The sequence below is a fragment of the Pieris napi genome, chromosome 2, assembly GCF_905475465.1.
Source record: "Pieris napi chromosome 2, ilPieNapi1.2, whole genome shotgun sequence".
NCBI lineage: Eukaryota > Metazoa > Arthropoda > Insecta > Lepidoptera > Pieridae > Pieris > Pieris napi.
Genome location: NC_062235.1, coordinates 2,472,907 through 2,491,610, shown reverse-complemented (window position 1 = coordinate 2,491,610; position 18,704 = coordinate 2,472,907). Strand labels below are relative to the sequence as shown.

Below are 18,704 nucleotides of genomic sequence, written 5' to 3'. Positions count from 1 at the left end.
ATCACACACAGAATCAGCCGCTATAAGGAAAAAAAAGTATCAAAACGTTTTACTCCAATTTCCCCAGTATTGCTAGCGTCAATTTCTTTTTTCCCTTTTTGCCATCAGATCCTGGTAGACCTATAGTAATTACTATGCTAGACTAAAATTGCTAGGTATCCTAATTGAGGAAATTATATACAGTTATGGATAGGCGAATAGTGCCTAGATCCTGGATCTGATTTCTGGTTAACAGGCATATCTAGGCTGGCCCTTGTAACTCTCTGGGATTTTTCACTTCACCCATAATATGGAACATAATTATTGAAATCAATAACCAATTTTTGTGCAAAATATGGCTAATAGATACCCAGGTATAGTCACACTCTTATCATCGTGACAAAAAAAAACAGTTTTTTAAATAATAATTTTATTCTGAATTTCCGTCCAACCGAGATACATTTAATATTGTTATCTCTGATCAATTATGCCACACTTTCACAACTAATTTTCCCCGATTTTTAGACCCCTTCTGTCCGTCCAGTAAATAATAGTATCAAGAAAAATAAATTTGCCTTATTTTTTGAAAGTTAAACAAAAACAACAAATTTGATCATTTTAAATTTATTTCGTGTTGTTACATCGAGACTAACAACTATTCGTTAACACAGATTCATAGGCTAATTTTACATTAAAAAATTATAATACATTTTTTTTGTCCTATAAAAACTTACAGCTAAATTCATACAATATAAAAATGAATACTTTAAATTCGTTGCCTAAAGATATTATCTAAGATTTTGAAAAACAAGTCATGTGGCAGTCCTCTTGTAACTTGCTGAATTTGTGTTCTAATGAGATCATAAGTGGCTTCTTCGTATACTGAATAAGTGTGAGGCAATTGCAATTCTTCATATAAATCCTTAATTTTGTTGATATCGTTAGGGTTTGCGCTTCCGTAGTGATTTTCCATGAATTCTCTTTGCACTGGAGTTGCCCTTTGCAGCGCAACAACTGCGAGCCACGTGCATTTCCCTTCTTGGATGTCTGAGCCACTTCTTCCCATTACTGCTGGATCTCCGAAGCAGTCAAGAAAGTCATCCTGTAAAACAAATTATTCATTATTTTCATATATTTAGGTGACTATGAAACTTGAATTTATGATAAAACTCCTTTGAATGTGCTAGTCTCAAATTAATATTTTTGTATTTAATAAAACAATTGATTAAAATTGTAATTTATTAATATAATATTAAAATGGAAAGTATCTATATAAGGTTCCTCGTATATTATCTATGTTCCGATATCATAATCATAAAAACGTGTTTCACCTTAAAATTATTATTATTATTATCTACATTATCTGTGTACTTTGTAATATAGATTCATTTTAACACTTGTCTACATTCTCTTAATAAAGCATAAACATTGTTATTGTTTTATTCCTTACGTTAATACTTATAAATCCTTTGCTACTTATAAAACAGCTTGTAGATGTTTAGAAGCTAGTGTTGACAGTAATTTTAAGGTTAATAAGAGAACTATGTCGCCTCCAACTTCGAACCGGAACTTTTATAAAGTTTTTAATTTAGCCAATTAAAATGCAGAAACATATAAATATAAAAAAATCAACCAAGTAGACCACATTAATAAAAATTCCGTGTCAAAGACTAGCATAGAATATAAATTTTTGTCATATAATCTAACTCTAGCCTTGTCTAATCATTTATTTCTTATTTACGTATTTTATGTCACTTTGGTGCGAGAAATTTTTCATTATTCTGAAGATTCAACATTTTGCCGCCATATTAATTTTGGACAAGTAAGTGATAGGATCCTTATAAAAGATAACCAAATCTGATTGTTTCTCTTCTTACCAAAGATTGATATTTAGACTGAAACACCTGTATAGTCAAGAAATAAAGGGAAACCAAAAACCTTTTCTACTATACTGCGCCACTAAAAGAAGTCAAGTTACGCCCCAATCCTTATATTATGTACAATCGAGTTACACCTTAATGAATAAATAATTTCCTTGTTTGAAACACTTACTTGAATTTGAAAGAACTCTCCCATTTCAAGTAAAATTGTCTTGGCCTGTCTGTGGGTTTCAGGGTCGTCCACTCCAGACATTAGGAGCGCTAATCCGACAGGCATTTGGAAGGTGTAGTAGGATGTTTTGTATTTGGTGATGGCTTCGTATTTGTCCATTGTGAATAGTGACAGGTCCGGCCTATCTGTCTTCATTATTTGTTGTTCTAAGTACCGGCCGATTGAGCATTTAATTAGCATCTGAAATAATTTTTTCACCATGAATTCAGGAGGAATAAAGTTTGTAAACCATTGCTCCAAAAGGAATCGTAAATTTAGTTAAGCTCGCTTATTCATTCAAAATTCTGCATTACTACCTGCCCCCGGGAACATTATTTTGCCTTAAAAATCGTGTCTAGTAATACTTTAAAATAACATTCTACAAATGAAATGCTTTTGTAAATTCGACGATATTTTTTTATAAATACCTCATTGAACATTTCCAATACGTTCTTGTAGTAGGGTTTTGATGAGAAGTATCGTTTGAGTGTGGAGTACATGGCTGCTTGGATCATGTTCGCATCGTTGACGCCATTCAGACCTACATCTGGTCGCCTGTACCAGCATGGCACACCTCGTCTCATCTCCCTGCCCTCCATGACGTCAGCGGATAATAACTGGAGTGTGTGGAACTGAAAGAGATATTTTATATTAAATACATTTAAAGTACCGTTTCTTTGTTAGTTCTGAATTCAGTGTAAGCATTATACAGACACTAGAGTTCATTTGTTAAAAAGCTAAATATTCTTTGTCTTCCACAAATAAGACGATAAATAATAGTGATTGTTTCAGCTGGAATTGAACCTACACCTCTATGTTTAAGCTTTGGAGGTAAGGTTTAGAAATTGTCAAAAAAATTGCTTTAAAAACGAACTATAAAAAGTGTGATATAGTATAGTATACGATTGCAATTCGACTAATTAAATGTACTTAAATGGCATCATACTGGTATTAAATTAAAATAACATCTACATACTGTTTTTAACCTTGTAGAAGTACCCATGGGATTATATTGTAGTGATCATAAATAAATTACGCACATTCATGAATACATAGACAGACGCATACACACTCACACATATATACACATACTCCATGTGGTTTCCTTATATATAATTATTTTGTAAATGTTGCAACCTCTTATGCAAGTATAAGGGTCTGTTTCACAATGTATGGATAAAGTACCAAATAGCTATGCAACACATAAATTATTTGGAAGATAAATTGTGCTATTTGACACTTCATCGGACTCATACTTATGATGGACTTTATGTGACGAATAGTGCTATCTGACAGTCTTGAAACGCAACAATAGTGTTTATCCTACCAATAAGGGGGCGTCCATAAAAATTTTTATAGCAATTTTTTTATCTGACGGAAAAAAAAAAATTAGGAAAACGGTTGACCCTAAAGGCCATCTCTGCAACTTCCCTCCATACCTAAACTCTCAACATTTCACTTGTTTTTCTTTTTACAATAACAATCCAACGCGTTTACGTAAGAAACCCATATTTTGAAAAATCTCTCGTGAGATTGGGGCATGGGGGAGGGGATTGAATAAAATCTCACGACATCTCACCACGGGGAGGTAGGTGCAGAAAATTTAAAAAAAACACCTCACGTAATTTATGGACGCCCCCTAAGTAATAAATAGCTAATTTGAAACTTATGTAGAAATATCCGTACATTGTGAAACAGGCCCTAATAATAATTGTTTATTAAACATAAATGTACACTACGTCTCAAGATCTTCGATGGTCTGATGACCTGTAACACAGGCATGTTCACACAACAAGCATTTGCTTCGATTAAAATTACTGTTCCTTTATTTTGTGCACTATGTATGTAAGTTTTTGTGAGGAAAAAATATAAGTAGGTAGATTATTATTATTATTACAGCAAAACGTTAAAACTGAGTTTTCGTATGGTTTCTGAATACGGAAAGAATGCTCGGTAGTGTGTTTTATTTTTATTTTATATTCCTTTAAGGCTTAATGGTGGCTGTACACACTCGGCGAGAGCTTCTCGCCGGGAGTCTCGACCGAGAGGACCGAGAGAAGAGCGCAGCCTGTACACACTCGTTACGTTAATTGTATTTAAAACACCGTTAATAATGGACGTGGCAACTGCTGCTGCTGTTTGTCTTTGTGCAATGAGTTATTATAATTTTCTTCACGTTAACCATTAAAAAAAATACGAAGCCATGGCGAAGAAGAAGATGGTCACTATACACCGCAACAGAAATTGGTAATTAGGATCATAAAGTTTTAATATTATCCAAAATTTAATGATTGAACGAGTGTGTACAGGTCGCTCTCGTTTTACTCGCGAGACCCTTTGACTCGTGCGCAAAAAACCGACAGGCGACCGAGAGAGGCGAGACCAACTGCGAGGAAGCGAGGCGAGACGAGAGCACTACTGTACACTCTCGCACTCGGCCTGTCTCGGGGAGTCTCGACGAGTGTGTACAGCCACCATAATATGTATATGTCACCGTAAAATTGTAAAAACCGTTAGATTGTAATCTACCTCGCGAGATTGTAAACTGTCGAAAGATTGTGAACCTCACCGAACTGTTTACAAATTAACGTATTATTATTCGGTAGTTATATCAAATTGTTGGGAAGTAAAATTAATCTGTAATTGACCAAAGAAGTTTGAATGATAACTAAGTTAGTGTAGTACAATATACCGAATAATAATACGTTAAATTGTAAGCAGTACGCTGAGGTTCACAATCTTTCGACAGTTTACAATCTCGCGAGGTAGATTACCATCTAACGGTGTTTACAATTTTACGTTAACATATATATATAAACTAAAGGTACAGAAAACACCAAAAAACTGCTAAGGTTAACCTGAAGGGCTAAGCCACAGTACAAATTTTAAACTCAGCGAATGTTATAGAAACAATGTCTATATAACATCGCTGCATAATTTAAGCTGCCTTTAAAAAAATGAAAATGTAATAAATATGTGCTTGATTTAAAACTATACACAAACGTGTAAACAAATAATTGCCTCCCAATTTCACACTACTATAATAATTGTCAAAATATTTATTATCTTAGTAAATCAATGGATTTGTTTCACGAATTGATATAGTATATTAGTGCCTAGTGTCTAACAATGCTTATTTGGTACCTCGGCAGTTGAATTAATTTTGGTTATCGGTCATAAAAACAACTTGTTTTCGTAAGTCACGTTTTCTTTTGCGCGTTTGTTTTTTTAAATAGATATTCAAATCTATATAAGGATTGTATAATGTTATCTTTATAATATTTATTATCTATGAAATCTTGTTTTTGAATACAAATTTGTACAAACGATATGTATTAGGGCAATATAATGTTTATGGTATAATTTTAATCTATGGAATTGAAAACGTAGTGCATAATTATAGCATGCTCTTTAATTGAATACAGACTAAATATAATTAAAGAAAGTCATTAAAAAGTGTCAATCGCAGTCTGAAATTTAACCTCAAAAAACCGGATTTCGATTTTCGTGTCGATTTTTGATGCATTTTAACTGAGAATCAAAATAATATCCGTAATGCCAATTATAACTAAACATCGTATTTGAAAATTAAAAAAAACATACCATTTCAGTACACCAGCCCATAATGTTAGCCAAATGTATGTTTTCTGGTGTCAAATTTTCCCTCTTCTCCACCATTTTGTATGCGAGGACGGTCGCCAGGCCGCGATTCTTCTTTCCATTCGGCACGTTGTATTGCAACAACTGAAACAAAAGGGTTTTATTCGATTTCGCTTAACCATGGAAAACACGTTACGTTAGTATTGCTCAATAATTTGGATTGTCAAAATACTCAATCCAAGTCTTTCAAAGTAAGTATTTCTTCCTGACAGATGCAATTTTAAAATCGTTTTAAACAATACTAATAATATTAGTCGATATATATTTTGCCAAGCAGCTTGTAATTTTCACCCACTGCTCATTAGTAATACTAAATTTAGTAATCGATAAATGTGTTAAATTTGACACAGATACAAAATATCATATGTAAAAAATATTTACATGTTCAGTAGGTACTTCTAAAGTTTAAATCTTTTTGTTTACGTTAGAGAATTTACCTACATATTTATTGTATTTAAACCGATCGTTAATATCTTTGCTGAAGAACACACAAAAACAAGCCTTTGTTAGAAAAGAGGAAAAAGTAAAGAAATAATAAACTGTAGAATGTGCAGGAAATTATTACATTAAATGGCTACCGGTCCTTGATTATAATATCATTTATTTGTTTTCTAAAGTACATATTTCAACAACCCCGTTTCATTAAATTTTGCAATTATTCTCACCGAGTGGAAACTTGTAAAAAATATTTCGCCACAAACTATGTTGCAAGGGAAACTCGAATAGAACTTTCCAGCAAATATTAACTTATATAACGAAATATTGTTTAGTTTAAATCTTAAACGGTGAAATGACAAAAGATATTGTTAGCTTTATTGTTTTAGAAATCTTAAAGGTATTATGACGTCTTATAAAAAGAATTATTGGGTATTACTGGCTAATCTTGCTTTGTATTTAAGTCTCGAACACAAAAGACTGATTCCGAAAAACACTAAGAGGGTTTACAATTCGTTTTTTATTACTTAATAAGGCCGAGGATAATTGTACCTTTTCAAAAAGCTGTTCGTGAAAGTTGCAAGTTGTAAAAGGTAGGTAATATTGAAGTCAGAGTATGGACAGCCATAATATTCCTAAACACTAAAGTCTGCTATAAATAAACGATTTCTAACAACCTGTTTTCTCAGCGACCTTCCAACATCAATACACATAAGCGGTAGAAACTGCCAGTCTGTATTTTAAATGATTTATACCACGATGTAGTCATAAAAACCGCAATGGAACACAAAAAAAGGGTTTTGTGTACCTGTTTATAAGTAAGTTCCAAAAGTACTACTTTTTACAAATCGTTTATATTTAGAACGAATCAACGTTTAGACTTTGTTTTATTGTTATCAGAGTAATTAGGTATCGCCATTTTAAATTGTTTGTCACACATAATCTAACGTGTCAGGATTTGACATGGAGAAAATCACAACATTAGTCCGTGCAAATACAGGTTCTACATTATTATGCCCTCTGACAGAAACAACATAGAACGTACCTTAGCCAACCATTTGCTGGCTTCTGGCACGTCAAGATGCTTGTCAGATTCTGTGAGGTCCCTCACGATGTCCGGGAAGCAAGCCATGAACTCCCGGGACTGGTCCTTGGAGACGGCCAGTCCTCGGGCAGCCAGTGGCATTTGCTGAGACGTAAGAGTCGACAGGTATCTAGAGGATTAAAACTGGTTAGGGTCCAGCGTTTCTAAAGCGCTATCTAACGGTTACTATTAAAGAATATTTTCTCAGTAACACGAAATATTTCAAAGAAAATACACTTTTATCAATTAATGATCTCAATTTTATAATAAGTTGAATATATACAAAACCCCGATCCTCGTTTACAAAAGCCCGTTATTTAAAAACAAAATAAATTGTCAAATTTTATTGTAACGCAATTCAATAGAAATGTATATTTTATTTTGTCTATGAAAAGTTCTTTATTGTATATTGTCCGAAATAGGAGGTGATTTATTCTTTAAATGGCTGACAGGACTTACATATTTATTATATTTCGTTTACAACACCTAAATTGTGTTACTAAGGCAACTCATGATAAAATTATTACACAATCGTAATGTAATAGTATCTTAAATACAAACAACCGACTGATAATGACATACAACATTAATAACTACAAAAGTATTAGGATTCGTTTAAATTCTTTGTTTGTAAACACAGATCATATTACACTATTGAAGGGTTCTTGTGCACATATGCAGTTACGCAAACGTGAGGTCATTTGAGTTCACTAACCTGTGATATTTTTGCAACTTCAGAAGTCTGTTGGGAAGACCAGCGTCTTCGGTCTGTGCATGGATGATTGTTTGGTCGAGTCTTGGTGACATCGCATCCGAATTGGTAACACTCGTTGTTTTGCTTATTTGTCTGCGAATTTCGTTCTTGTATAATTGTAGTAATTTATCAACACTCCTCTTCGAGAACATTGTTGAAGTTTTTATTAGCTTGCTTCAAAAAATCTTCCAAATCGCGTTGGTCTTGATACTTGAATTTCAATTTGTTTCTTATAACACACCCGATCGGTTTGAGATCTAGTAAACGACTGATTTCGAATGCTTGATGCTTTGTTGTGTTTTTAACTCCTTACCAGTTCCAGTCGTTCACTCCAAATATACAATAGAGTTGTGTGAATTGTTTACATTCATTATGTCGATATCGAGAATTGGGTATTTAAGCTTTTTGTTAAAGCGGTCTCGAATGTAATTCATTTTATAATTATAATTAGAGAGTCATTAAGTAACTAATTAGCAAACGACTGACTTCATGAACTTCATGAAATTAATCCTTTCATCGTAAACTTTCATCTTTAGTTAGTTTTATTATATTTTGTTAAAATTGAAAATAACATTATTTTTAAACAAATTGAATTCTGCTATACATTGTATGTATGATGATCGGTTAGTTGCGTTGTAATAATTGTCAAGTTAACTATGTTCCACATTTAAATAACTAAATTAATTTTATTCCTGTTGAAATCAATTCCCGTTCAGCAAAGATTTCAATGTAAAGACTATTGTCTGGACTCTAAGTTAATAACAAATCAGTCAAAATCAGTTATAACGACATCGAAGGGACTAGTGACTACTCATATTTGGTCGTAAAAACCAATAGTAGTACCAGCCGATGACGTGATTTTGGTCAATATAACCGGTATGTTCTAAACGATGTTGTCGTAAACGATTTTGACTGTATATTACAAAAAGAAATAAATACATATTTGTATAGATATTGGTATGTTATTATCGATAAAACATCGCATCACTAAAGTCGATAATGGCCACGCCGGCCGGCTCCCCTCCGATAGTGCCACGCGGGCGACGTCACGTAGGCACGGAGCAGCGAGTGCCGAGTTCGTACGGACGCTGCGTGCGTGCTGCGTCGATGCACACAGCGCAACGTGACCCAGAATTGGGTACTTATCTATCCCGACACGAATATTGAACATTGAATTAATATTGATACTCTGACAAAACATGTTCTTATAAAGCCTGAAGTCCTGGACACATTTGAACGTCTGTGTAATTTCATATTTAGCGCAAGGAGGTGAACCGGTTTAACTATGAATTAGTATTTTAGGGCTAAGTTCGACTAGTGTTTGTCAAATATGTATACATACGAGAGTCACACTTTGTATTGTCTAGGGATGCATCGATACGCTTTTTTGCCGATACGATACCGATACACTTATAGGAATATCGTCGATACCGATACCGATACCGATACCAACGCTTATTGAATTAAAATTAAATTAAGGTAAAATATATCAAGTTAAATTAAAGTTTATAATTTTTAATAAAAAAAATATATATATATATGTATTATACAAAAAATAGTCACAAACTTTGAATTATTTTAAAGGTTTTGTTACTAAAATTAAGAATTAAGAGTAATAATTAAATTAAAATAAAATGAATAACTGTTAATAATTAAAATTAACAATGATAACATTGTTGTACCTAATTCTATATTTTATTAAATTTGGTATCGAAAAAATACTACTCGCCATAGCAGTTAAAATCCAACTAAATGATCTTCAAATCTACGTTCAATAAAGTCTCAATGATCTCCCGCAAGCCATAATATCTAATAACTATGCGCTGGCAAAGATAGTTGACTCGAGTAAAAATTTTGGTCTACTAATCAATCCAACAAGAGTTTTTCGTACTAACTACTAACTGACGTGAGACTGATCGTAAATTATCGTGATTCATGTGCACTTTTTATTTTTCATGTAGACTATTTTTAGTTTATATGTTATATGTACTTTTGCCCTCCTTTTCATTTAATTATGTTCAATTTTTTATATTGTAATGCAACAAAGTGTTAATAAACAAATAGTGTTTAGCGAAATGAAATACATATATACATAAATAATAATGCTTTGTCCCCAAGCGAATGATAAAATTCAAAATTCAAAAATCATTTATTCACGTAGGTAACACAATGTACACTTGTGATTCGTCATTAAAGAAATACATATTAATGCTTCTAATTTTACATTTACTGCCAGTTCTCAAATCAAGGGCGTAGAACGGAAGAGAAGAACTGGCAATAAACTCTCCGCCACTCATTTGGCGACTCTTTTAGAGACAACAAACTGAATAAAACGCGGGGATTTCTCGGGCAACAATAGTCCGTGGCTCGTTTGCAACAAAGTAGATCATACAAAATGCGCGTTTACATTATTTTTTTAAAGCGTGATATTTGAAAAGTATCGGTGAATCGGCAATGAAAATATCGCCGATGCCGATATATCGGCAAACCCAAAGTATCGCCGATATATCGGTATCGGCATCGGTATCGGATGCATCCCTAGTATTGTCTTTGACCCCTTCTAAGTTACACTTATGGAAGTTTTTATTTATTACAATCTCGAAATTATATAAATGAAGCGTAAAGCGAAGTTTAACAAATTAATGTTTGCATTTTTGTTAATTGTTACAATGTATACTAAGAGTAAAGCCTAAAGAATACATTTTCATAACTAACAGATTTTTAAAAGGCCGGCAACGCACTCTGGCATTGAGAGTGTCCATGAGCGGCGGAATCACTTAACATCTAATGAGCATATATCTGACAGGATGAGTGGAGTTTGTGTGGTTTTAAGTAAGAGAAGCTCATTACTGTTTGGTATATTTTAGTGTTCATTTGTCCAGCATAATATGCTGTAATAAATAAATATATTATTCTTATTTTATTGTCCATTATTTTGTCAAGCAAATGCAATTTTTAAAAGAAACATGCGTCGCTTGAGTTTGAATACTCGCGATATAACGTATTTAAATACCTACATTGATAACGATTTATACAATTAGAAATTATCTCTTAGATTCTAAACCTTAATGGGTCTGTTATCGTTGGTAAAAATATACAGATTTTGTAAAAGAACTTCGAACTTCAAGCGTGTCGCAATAAGTAGGTATATAATAAAAATGTTTTTTATAAAGACTTTATGCCGTCAAAAACATAGCTTGTAAAAGACCCTCGCATCTCAACTGATTGAGAAGAACTCTTCTACCGTAAAAAATTGTGAGGTCCATGTAAACCAAGTCAGTTAATTTATTTAGTCCCTACTTTAGACCTTGTCTTAAGTTATTACGTAATAAACAAACCTAACAGATTTTATTGACCAACATTTTTAATAATCCCTTATGTTTTAAAAAAAGAGCAGTGTTGGCCTAGTGGCTTCAGCGTGCGACTCTTATACCTGAGGTCGTAGGTTCGAGCCCCGGCTGTGCACCAATGGACTTTCTTTTTATGTGTGCATTTAACATTCGCTCGAACGGTGAAGGAAAACATCGTGAGAAAACCGGCTTGCCTAAGACCCTAAAAGTCAACGGCGTGCGTCAGGCACAGAAGGCTGATCACCTACTTGCCTATTAGATTGCCAAATGATATTGAAACAGATACAGAAATCTGAGGCCCAGACCTAAAAAGGTTGTAGCGCCATTGATGTTTTTTATGTTTTAAAATTTAAATAAAATACATTTGGTCATCGCATGCAAATACAAAGTTATATGTGTCACACATGTAATATATATGTCGCAGCCAAAGTTTAGTTAAAAGGCTAGAGTGTTAATTGAACGGTTAATTAAGCTAGTTGGCTGCGACATAATATATATAAAATAAGATTGTTTCATTTATACACTACACACTAATTGTTTTTATATTTGAATCTGCTAGAAGTGCCTTAGAGAAGCGTAATAAATACACTACATATAGGTACAAAAGATTCGTTTATTAAAGGAATGAATAATTATAGTATAGTGTTATAAAACTAAATATTAATATTTAATAAATAACTTCTTAACTTCTCAATCATTTTTATGTCGTGGGTGCCGACATAAAAATGGGAAAAAAATTGAGAAACGATGCCTTTAGACTCTAAGGGTGAGATCTATAGTGCGCACTTGGACTTTGCTCAGACTTTACTTACGAAAAACACTAAGGTTAAACTATGATTTAGTATATTTATAGACATTTTAACGGTGAGATTAAGCTAAGCTCAAGCTAAGACAGAAATTGATGTTTCATTTCATGCAATACCTTCTTTATTATCCTTTAAAAAAGTAAAGAATGGTTGTAGTTAAGTCTGAGCAAAGTCTAAGTGCGCACTATAGATCTCACCCTTAGGCTTAGAGTTATGATGATCGGTCATTGAGTGACAAATTTAAAAAACTTTAACTGAAGTATTTCCGAACCACTTCGAGTTAGGGTCCTTCAGGAAAAGAGCCCCCTGAACTTAAAAAAGTCTTTAAGCTGTTATAATTCTTAAACTACTGTTGTAATTGTGCTATTTTTAACAAGGTGTCGCGGAATTTTTCAATGTGATCTACTTCGAATAAGGATCGATCTACATCATGGCCAGTCGAAGTTAAAATTACCAAGACTTTGACCTACATTACATTATTCTTGATTGCCTTTCCTATAATTCAATTTTGCTGTAATTTACACAGGTATTATAAAAGAATAATGTCGACTGTTAAACTACGAAAGTTATTACAGCGTCTTTCACTGTTACTCATACTTCCGATCCAAGTTCAATGTAGTTATCTCAATATCCGTAGTACCAATGTCGCAAGCTTGGAATGGCGCAGAACAAAAACTCATTATTGGAGGTTATAGGCAGTTTGTCCCTTTTTGACAGACGCGGACGTCAAAAATTGCAAAATATAACCAACTAGCGACCTGTCTCGGCTTCGCTTAGCAAGACATGTAAAGTCTCGACAAGCTTACAAAAATACAAAACCATCGACTTTATAATATAAGTATAGATGCTAGAGACAATGGCAAGCGGCCGGATAGGATGTCGTTGTTCCCTTGGAAGATGGTACAGGCTTTGGTATGGGATGCTACTTGTGTGGACACGTTAGCCCCGTCTCACCTCCCTCGGACAAGCGAAAAAGCTGGGGCGGCTGCAGAGCAGGCACAAATTGCAAGTCTTTCCTCCAACTTCGATTTTGTTCCATTTGGAGTAGAGACTCTTGGGTGGGGCTCAAGTGCACAGGCGCTAATAAAAGTTGATGCCTGGTAGTCAGTACCGGTAACCGCTGAGCTGGTGCTTTTCTCGCTCAACGAATATGTATCGCAATACAGCGAGAAAATGCTGCCAGCGTTAAAGGTAGCACTGCCTCAGGGACCAAACTTTTAGAATATGTTTTAATTTTCCAAAATTTAAAAATTATAAATACTGAATATTTGATTGTTACGTTTAGGTTTTAATAAACGATTTAGACATACAAATAATAGATGCTTAAAATATTAAATTGATGTCGTTTAAAATTCACTACCAGTCCCTATCGGCTAAGCTCCTTCTCAATCTCCCTTTAAATCTCAATAATAATATTGTAATACTGTACAAGCATTTCCTGTCCACATCGTATCCCTAACGTTCGTACTAACTGATCTGGAATTATGTATATATTATTATTTGCTTTTTTCCATTAGTTTAGTTTAACTATATGTCTTATGTAGTTTTTCACATCCTGCGCTCACCTTTTTTTTCTTTTCACAGTGGTTACCTGGAAGACCTCGCTCAAAAGCAACAATTATATAGTTGTAATCATTACTGTATTTCTGTATTACTGCTACGTAGTGTAAATAAATAAATAAAATGTTTTACATTTGTTTTTATTTTGTTATTAAAATCATCAAAATTATCTAGGTGACCTGCTTTTGGCTATCAGAATTATCTTTAATCTGTATTCTGAAGTAATCTTAACAAAATAGCTACCAAAAATCAACGTAATCTTTAGAATCACGTGCTGTACCGTATTGTTATTCCACTTCGAAAATATCTTATTATATTGTCCTTGCTAATATGATGACAAGTAAAATGCAGATTATATGCTTGCAGAGCGGTAGGTGAAATTACTCAACGCGAACGTTCAGAGAACGGAGGAATTTTAAAATACGACGCTTGTTTGTTAAAGAATCCATTGAATAGAAAATAATATATAAACTTTTGGCACGTGTTATGTAACCATTACTTAAGTTTCATATATATATTTTAGTTAATAATTAGAAGCGCAAACCAAATGTTAGCAATCAACTTACACTTATAGCCAATAATTTGTATAATAAGTATGTCAAAACTGATCTACACAGTAATAAATGTCAAAAAAAATTAAATTTTGTTTCTTATATCCTTGGTAGTCCATTGAAATAATTTGAGGGCCAAACTGAACATTTGTTACAGGACGCAATTTTATTTATGGAACATTTAGGGGGTGGGAGGGTCAATACAAGCTTAAACCCAAGTTTGTGGGGTTCATCGGCCGCCATCTTGGAAAAAGAGGTGAAAACACGTTTTTGGCTATATCTCCTAAAGTTTAGGACCTAAACTATCCATGGTACAAAAAATTTGTGAAGACATATTTTGTAGCTAATCGCTTTGCCTACAATTATGTCTGTGTGACTTTTATCGTAAAGCTAAAATTTAAAAGTAACATTTCAACGAACTATGGATGTCATCTTCATTTCATTGATTATGTTTATTTATAAAAAGCCTTTCTTTTAAGTTTCTTTCGCCGGCTTTTCTAACGATTTTCCTTCAGTGTACGAGGCAATTTTAATTAAATATAAATATATCCTTGCATAGTCAGTGTCTAACGCTTGATACCTTCACGTTTAGCCCATTCATTGTTGATTCATTCTGAATTCACGTATCTAACTACACAAATGATAAAATGTATTATCTAATTAGTTTTAAAGAGTTAAATCGTTTAAGGATTTTGTGTGATTAAAACCTATTTTTATACAGCAGTGTTGGCCTAGTGACTTCAGCGTGCGACTCTCATCTCTGAGATCGTAGGTTCGGTCCCCGGCTTTGCAGCAATGCGCACATAGACAGAGTCCATGAAGCCTAGACCCAAAAAGGCGCAGACGTGTGTCAGGCACAGGAGGCTGATCACCTTATTGGCTATAAGATTGAAAAATAATTATAAATCAGATACATAAATCTGTAGCCCAGACCTAAAAAAGGTTGTAGCGCCGTTGCTTTTTTTATAACCCAGCACAGAGCATGAAGATGAATTGTCAAACCTACTGTCAGGAATTAACATAACTATCTATGTACAGATCCAATTCAAGTGGTATTAAAATATCACTTTATACTGTTTACAATATTTTTTAAAGTAAAATATGTAACTGATAAGATTAGTAAACCGAATAATTCAAAACATCACGTGTTGCCACATGCTGTTATTATTCACATAAATAATGTAATCGATATCAGCGTACATTTTATATTTATCATTAAAACTTGTTATGTATGAGTTCGTAGCGCCGTAATAGTTGACGGTTGTTACTATTAAACATGTATTCCACAATCTATTGACAAGTATTGCCAGATTGCCCTGTCGGAGAGCTCTGTGGGCAGCGTGTGTAAACTGCCCTCACTCGCCCTGCTCATGCTGATGGCAATAGAGTGCCCGCTCTACGCCCTTGACTTGCGAACTGGTAGTAAATATGTAAATTTAGAATCAATTTAACATCTATTCTGTTAACGATCATAAGTGTACTTGGCTACCTATATGAATAAAGTTAAAACAAAAAAAATGTGTGCGTGTACTAGGTGTACACACGTAAGAAGTGAAACTTCTTTATGACCTTATTTTTAGAAAAATGATCTACTATATGCAACTTTACAGAAATTGGTTAAATAAAGTTAAATTAGATAAAGTTTAACAAAAGGCTTTTATTATCACAGACATGAATACAAATACAATTATTTCATTTTAACTTATTACTGTACTACTATGTAGTACTAAGATTATTACAAAATTTCATTAATTGTAATAGAATTATTAGTATTACTATCATTGTTATCGTTATTATATATTTTTGTTACTAATGGCTTCGAATCTCTTCGGATCAACCGTGGTAGGGACAAGAAAAAGATGGCGCGTAACCCAAAAATGTGACAAATGTGTGCAAATTTTTTTCCAACGGCGATAAAGAAGTTTGACTTCAAAAAGCAACATGGCGCGTAACCTGCTACAAAATTTCTCCCATACGTCGATAAAGAAGTTTCACTTCAAAAGATGGCGCGTAACGGAAAAATGTGACGCGTAACGAAAAAATGTTACACTAAATTTTTTTCCAACCCCGATAAAGAAGTTTCACTTGAAAAACTTGGCGATTAAAAAGAGTGGCGGAGTGTTCATTGTCAGTTCTTCTCATCCGTTCTACGCCCTTGATTTGAGAACTGACAGTTAATACAAAATTAGAAGCATTTAATATGTATTTCTTTATTGACGTTCATAAGTGTACAATGTGTTACCTAAATGAATACATGATTTTGAATTTAATTGAATTCGAAATATGACCTTCAGGTTGCTGTAAGCCTTTTTGCATATCGTGTTTATGTGATGCGCAAAAGCAAGATCCGGAGTGAAATATAATTTAATTTTTTTTTCTATTTATCAATTATTATTTTTATTACTATTTAGATTAAGAATATTGTAAATATGTTCTGTTTCTGATAAATAAATTTATCTGTAATTTAAAACTGACTTAACAATAATAGTGTGTTAGATTCTCTAGAATCTAGATCGTAATATTTGCCTAATGTAAAGAGCCAGACGCCCTTGAACTTCACCTTGGAATAATCAGCACGCAGAATATGTGTGTTCACTGTTATACATGTTTACTTGATAAATTGAATCAACTAGGAAACCCATTTAAATGTTGTTCTATTAGTAACAGCAATAATGATTTAATAATAATTTAAATTATGTCTTGGTTAATTAAAACAAATGACAAGATTAATGTAAATATAGTAATTACGTAGAGTATTTCGGGGATCACTTTTTTACTAATTCTATTTAACTTCATAAGGACTTAAACACCTTTTTGTATTATGTTATAGTTAAAAACACTCGGCAAAGAATTTTATTAATTTTATATGATCCATAATCTTTTATGAGTTTTATTATAGCCATAGAAAATATATTAACCAACTTAGGTCCAAATTAGACGAATCGCTAACTGACAATAGCTGCTGAGTACTTACTAAAGAATGACTCGCAAATTCTCTGAACCTGAGTTCATACTACGACCCATGACAATCGCAGTTGCAATCTGCGACAAACGATGCTCACATTTTCATATTAATACGTAACCGCGTTCAAGGTCGTGGTGTAAAACAATATTATGATAATTAATACACAAAGCTGATGGTAATCTGTGGCGAGTGTACGCGGGAACATGGCGGTTGACGTTCGCCGCCATATTTTAAAAGCGCGCCAACGCTCTGCGTCGCGCCTTTGTTACATAGCTTCCGGAAAAGCGCGCTGTTTGGGGTCACTGAATGAGAATATATTTTATGACTTGTCCGATTATTGTTTCTTTTTCAATATATTCTATTGTCAGATATCCTGCAGCTTGATAAATGTACTAAAAAAAGCGTAATGTAAGAAAAATCTTTCAGATTGCGCTCTGTTTGAGCTTCGGAGTTTGACATCAATATTTTTAAGATGATTTTAACGAAGTCACAGACTTATTTAAGATTTGCTTTTAAAAAAATAAAAAGAGAAAAAGTAACATTTGAAAAGAATTAGAATAATTGTTATACAATTAGCAAAAAAGCTAAATTTCTCGCTATACATAAATTTCCTGTTACGTTTTAAAATCACAATATACCATATGCTTCACAAATAGGTCGTTTTCCAGCAAAGAGTCGAGGAAACTTGAGAAGAAAAGATTAGGCCCAGTATATTTAGGCTATATACTTAAGAAAACAAAATTTCACACACGAGAGACACATTTGTGGTATCGGACTGTAATTCGTGTATGCCGTGATGTTAGTTATTTCCACTATGTATGGTTAATGTATGGTAATGGTTGCAGCTTCTTACAAACATGTGTAAAACAAAAAATTTGCCAGTTCTTCTCGTCAGTTCTATGCCCTTGATTTGAGAACTGGCAGTAAATGTAAAATTAAGAGCAATTAGCATTTAATGTATTTCTTTAAGTGCATAAGTGTACATTGTGTTACCATAATAAATAAATGAATTTGAATTTGACTCAATATAAATTTGTTTCATTGTCTTAAACGCTGTGGGTTACAAATACACACAAATAAAATTGTAATTAAGATTCTACTACTATTCCTGCCCTAGTGTTATCCTCAGCGCTACATACCAAATAGCGCATACAAAATTCGTTATTTTTGCCAGCCGATAATTACGATGTTCGCTCTCAAACTCATCAAGTACGATTTCAGTCGGGTCACCGGTGTCTATGGAGGGTTAGCCAGGCGTGACGTTGGTGTGATTCGCTCATAGGACCTTTTGTCAATCCCCCCGGTATGTGATTTAACTAAATTATGGTGTTCATGTGTCCACAATTCGGTTTCGACGGTCCAGTTGTACAGCCGTTGGTGAAGTGGATTTTGTGTTTGCGGGATAATTTACTACTACGAGGCTACGAGCGTAGCCCGCCCAACATTGCTTAAGTAAGTCTTATAATATT

At 33.5% G+C, this 18,704-nt stretch overlaps 2 protein-coding genes across 3 annotated transcripts in view; one reads left to right on the top strand and one right to left on the bottom strand.

Moving 5' to 3' along the window:
- Positions 1–587: 587 nt before the first annotated feature.
- On the bottom strand, positions 588–8,306 carry LOC125060881 (farnesyl pyrophosphate synthase-like). The gene is made up of 6 exons (XM_047665998.1): positions 7,965–8,306; positions 7,211–7,379; positions 5,674–5,814; positions 2,499–2,702; positions 2,032–2,271; positions 588–1,081 (listed from the first exon to the last, which is right to left on the bottom strand). The coding sequence occupies exons 1-6, from the start codon at positions 8,153–8,155 to the stop codon at positions 746–748; spliced, it is 1,281 nt and encodes a 426-aa protein (XP_047521954.1). The 5' UTR covers positions 8,156–8,306; the 3' UTR covers positions 588–745.
- Positions 8,307–18,560: 10,254 nt separating this feature from the next.
- LOC125057152 overlaps positions 18,561–18,704 on the top strand; it is a 39,528-nt gene continuing 39,384 nt past the window's right edge. For both annotated transcript variants that reach the window (XM_047660656.1, XM_047660647.1), the window contains exon 1: positions 18,561–18,687. The gene's annotated coding sequence lies outside the window, so the exon portion shown is untranslated. The remainder of the gene's footprint in view (positions 18,688–18,704) is intronic.

Bases quoted from the DNA above. Each gene is read 5' to 3' on its own strand.
- LOC125060881 (XM_047665998.1), bottom strand. From the start codon at position 8,155: ATGTTCTCGAAGAGGAGTGTTGATAAATTACTACAATTATACAAGAAC. The intron at 2,703-5,673 runs GTATGTTTTTTT...TATCTCTTTCAG, and splicing joins TGGGCTGGTGTACTGAAATG to TTCCACACACTCCAGTTATT. The intron at 2,272-2,498 runs GTATTTATAAAA...AAATTATTTCAG, and splicing joins TATTGGAAATGTTCAATGAG to ATGCTAATTAAATGCTCAAT.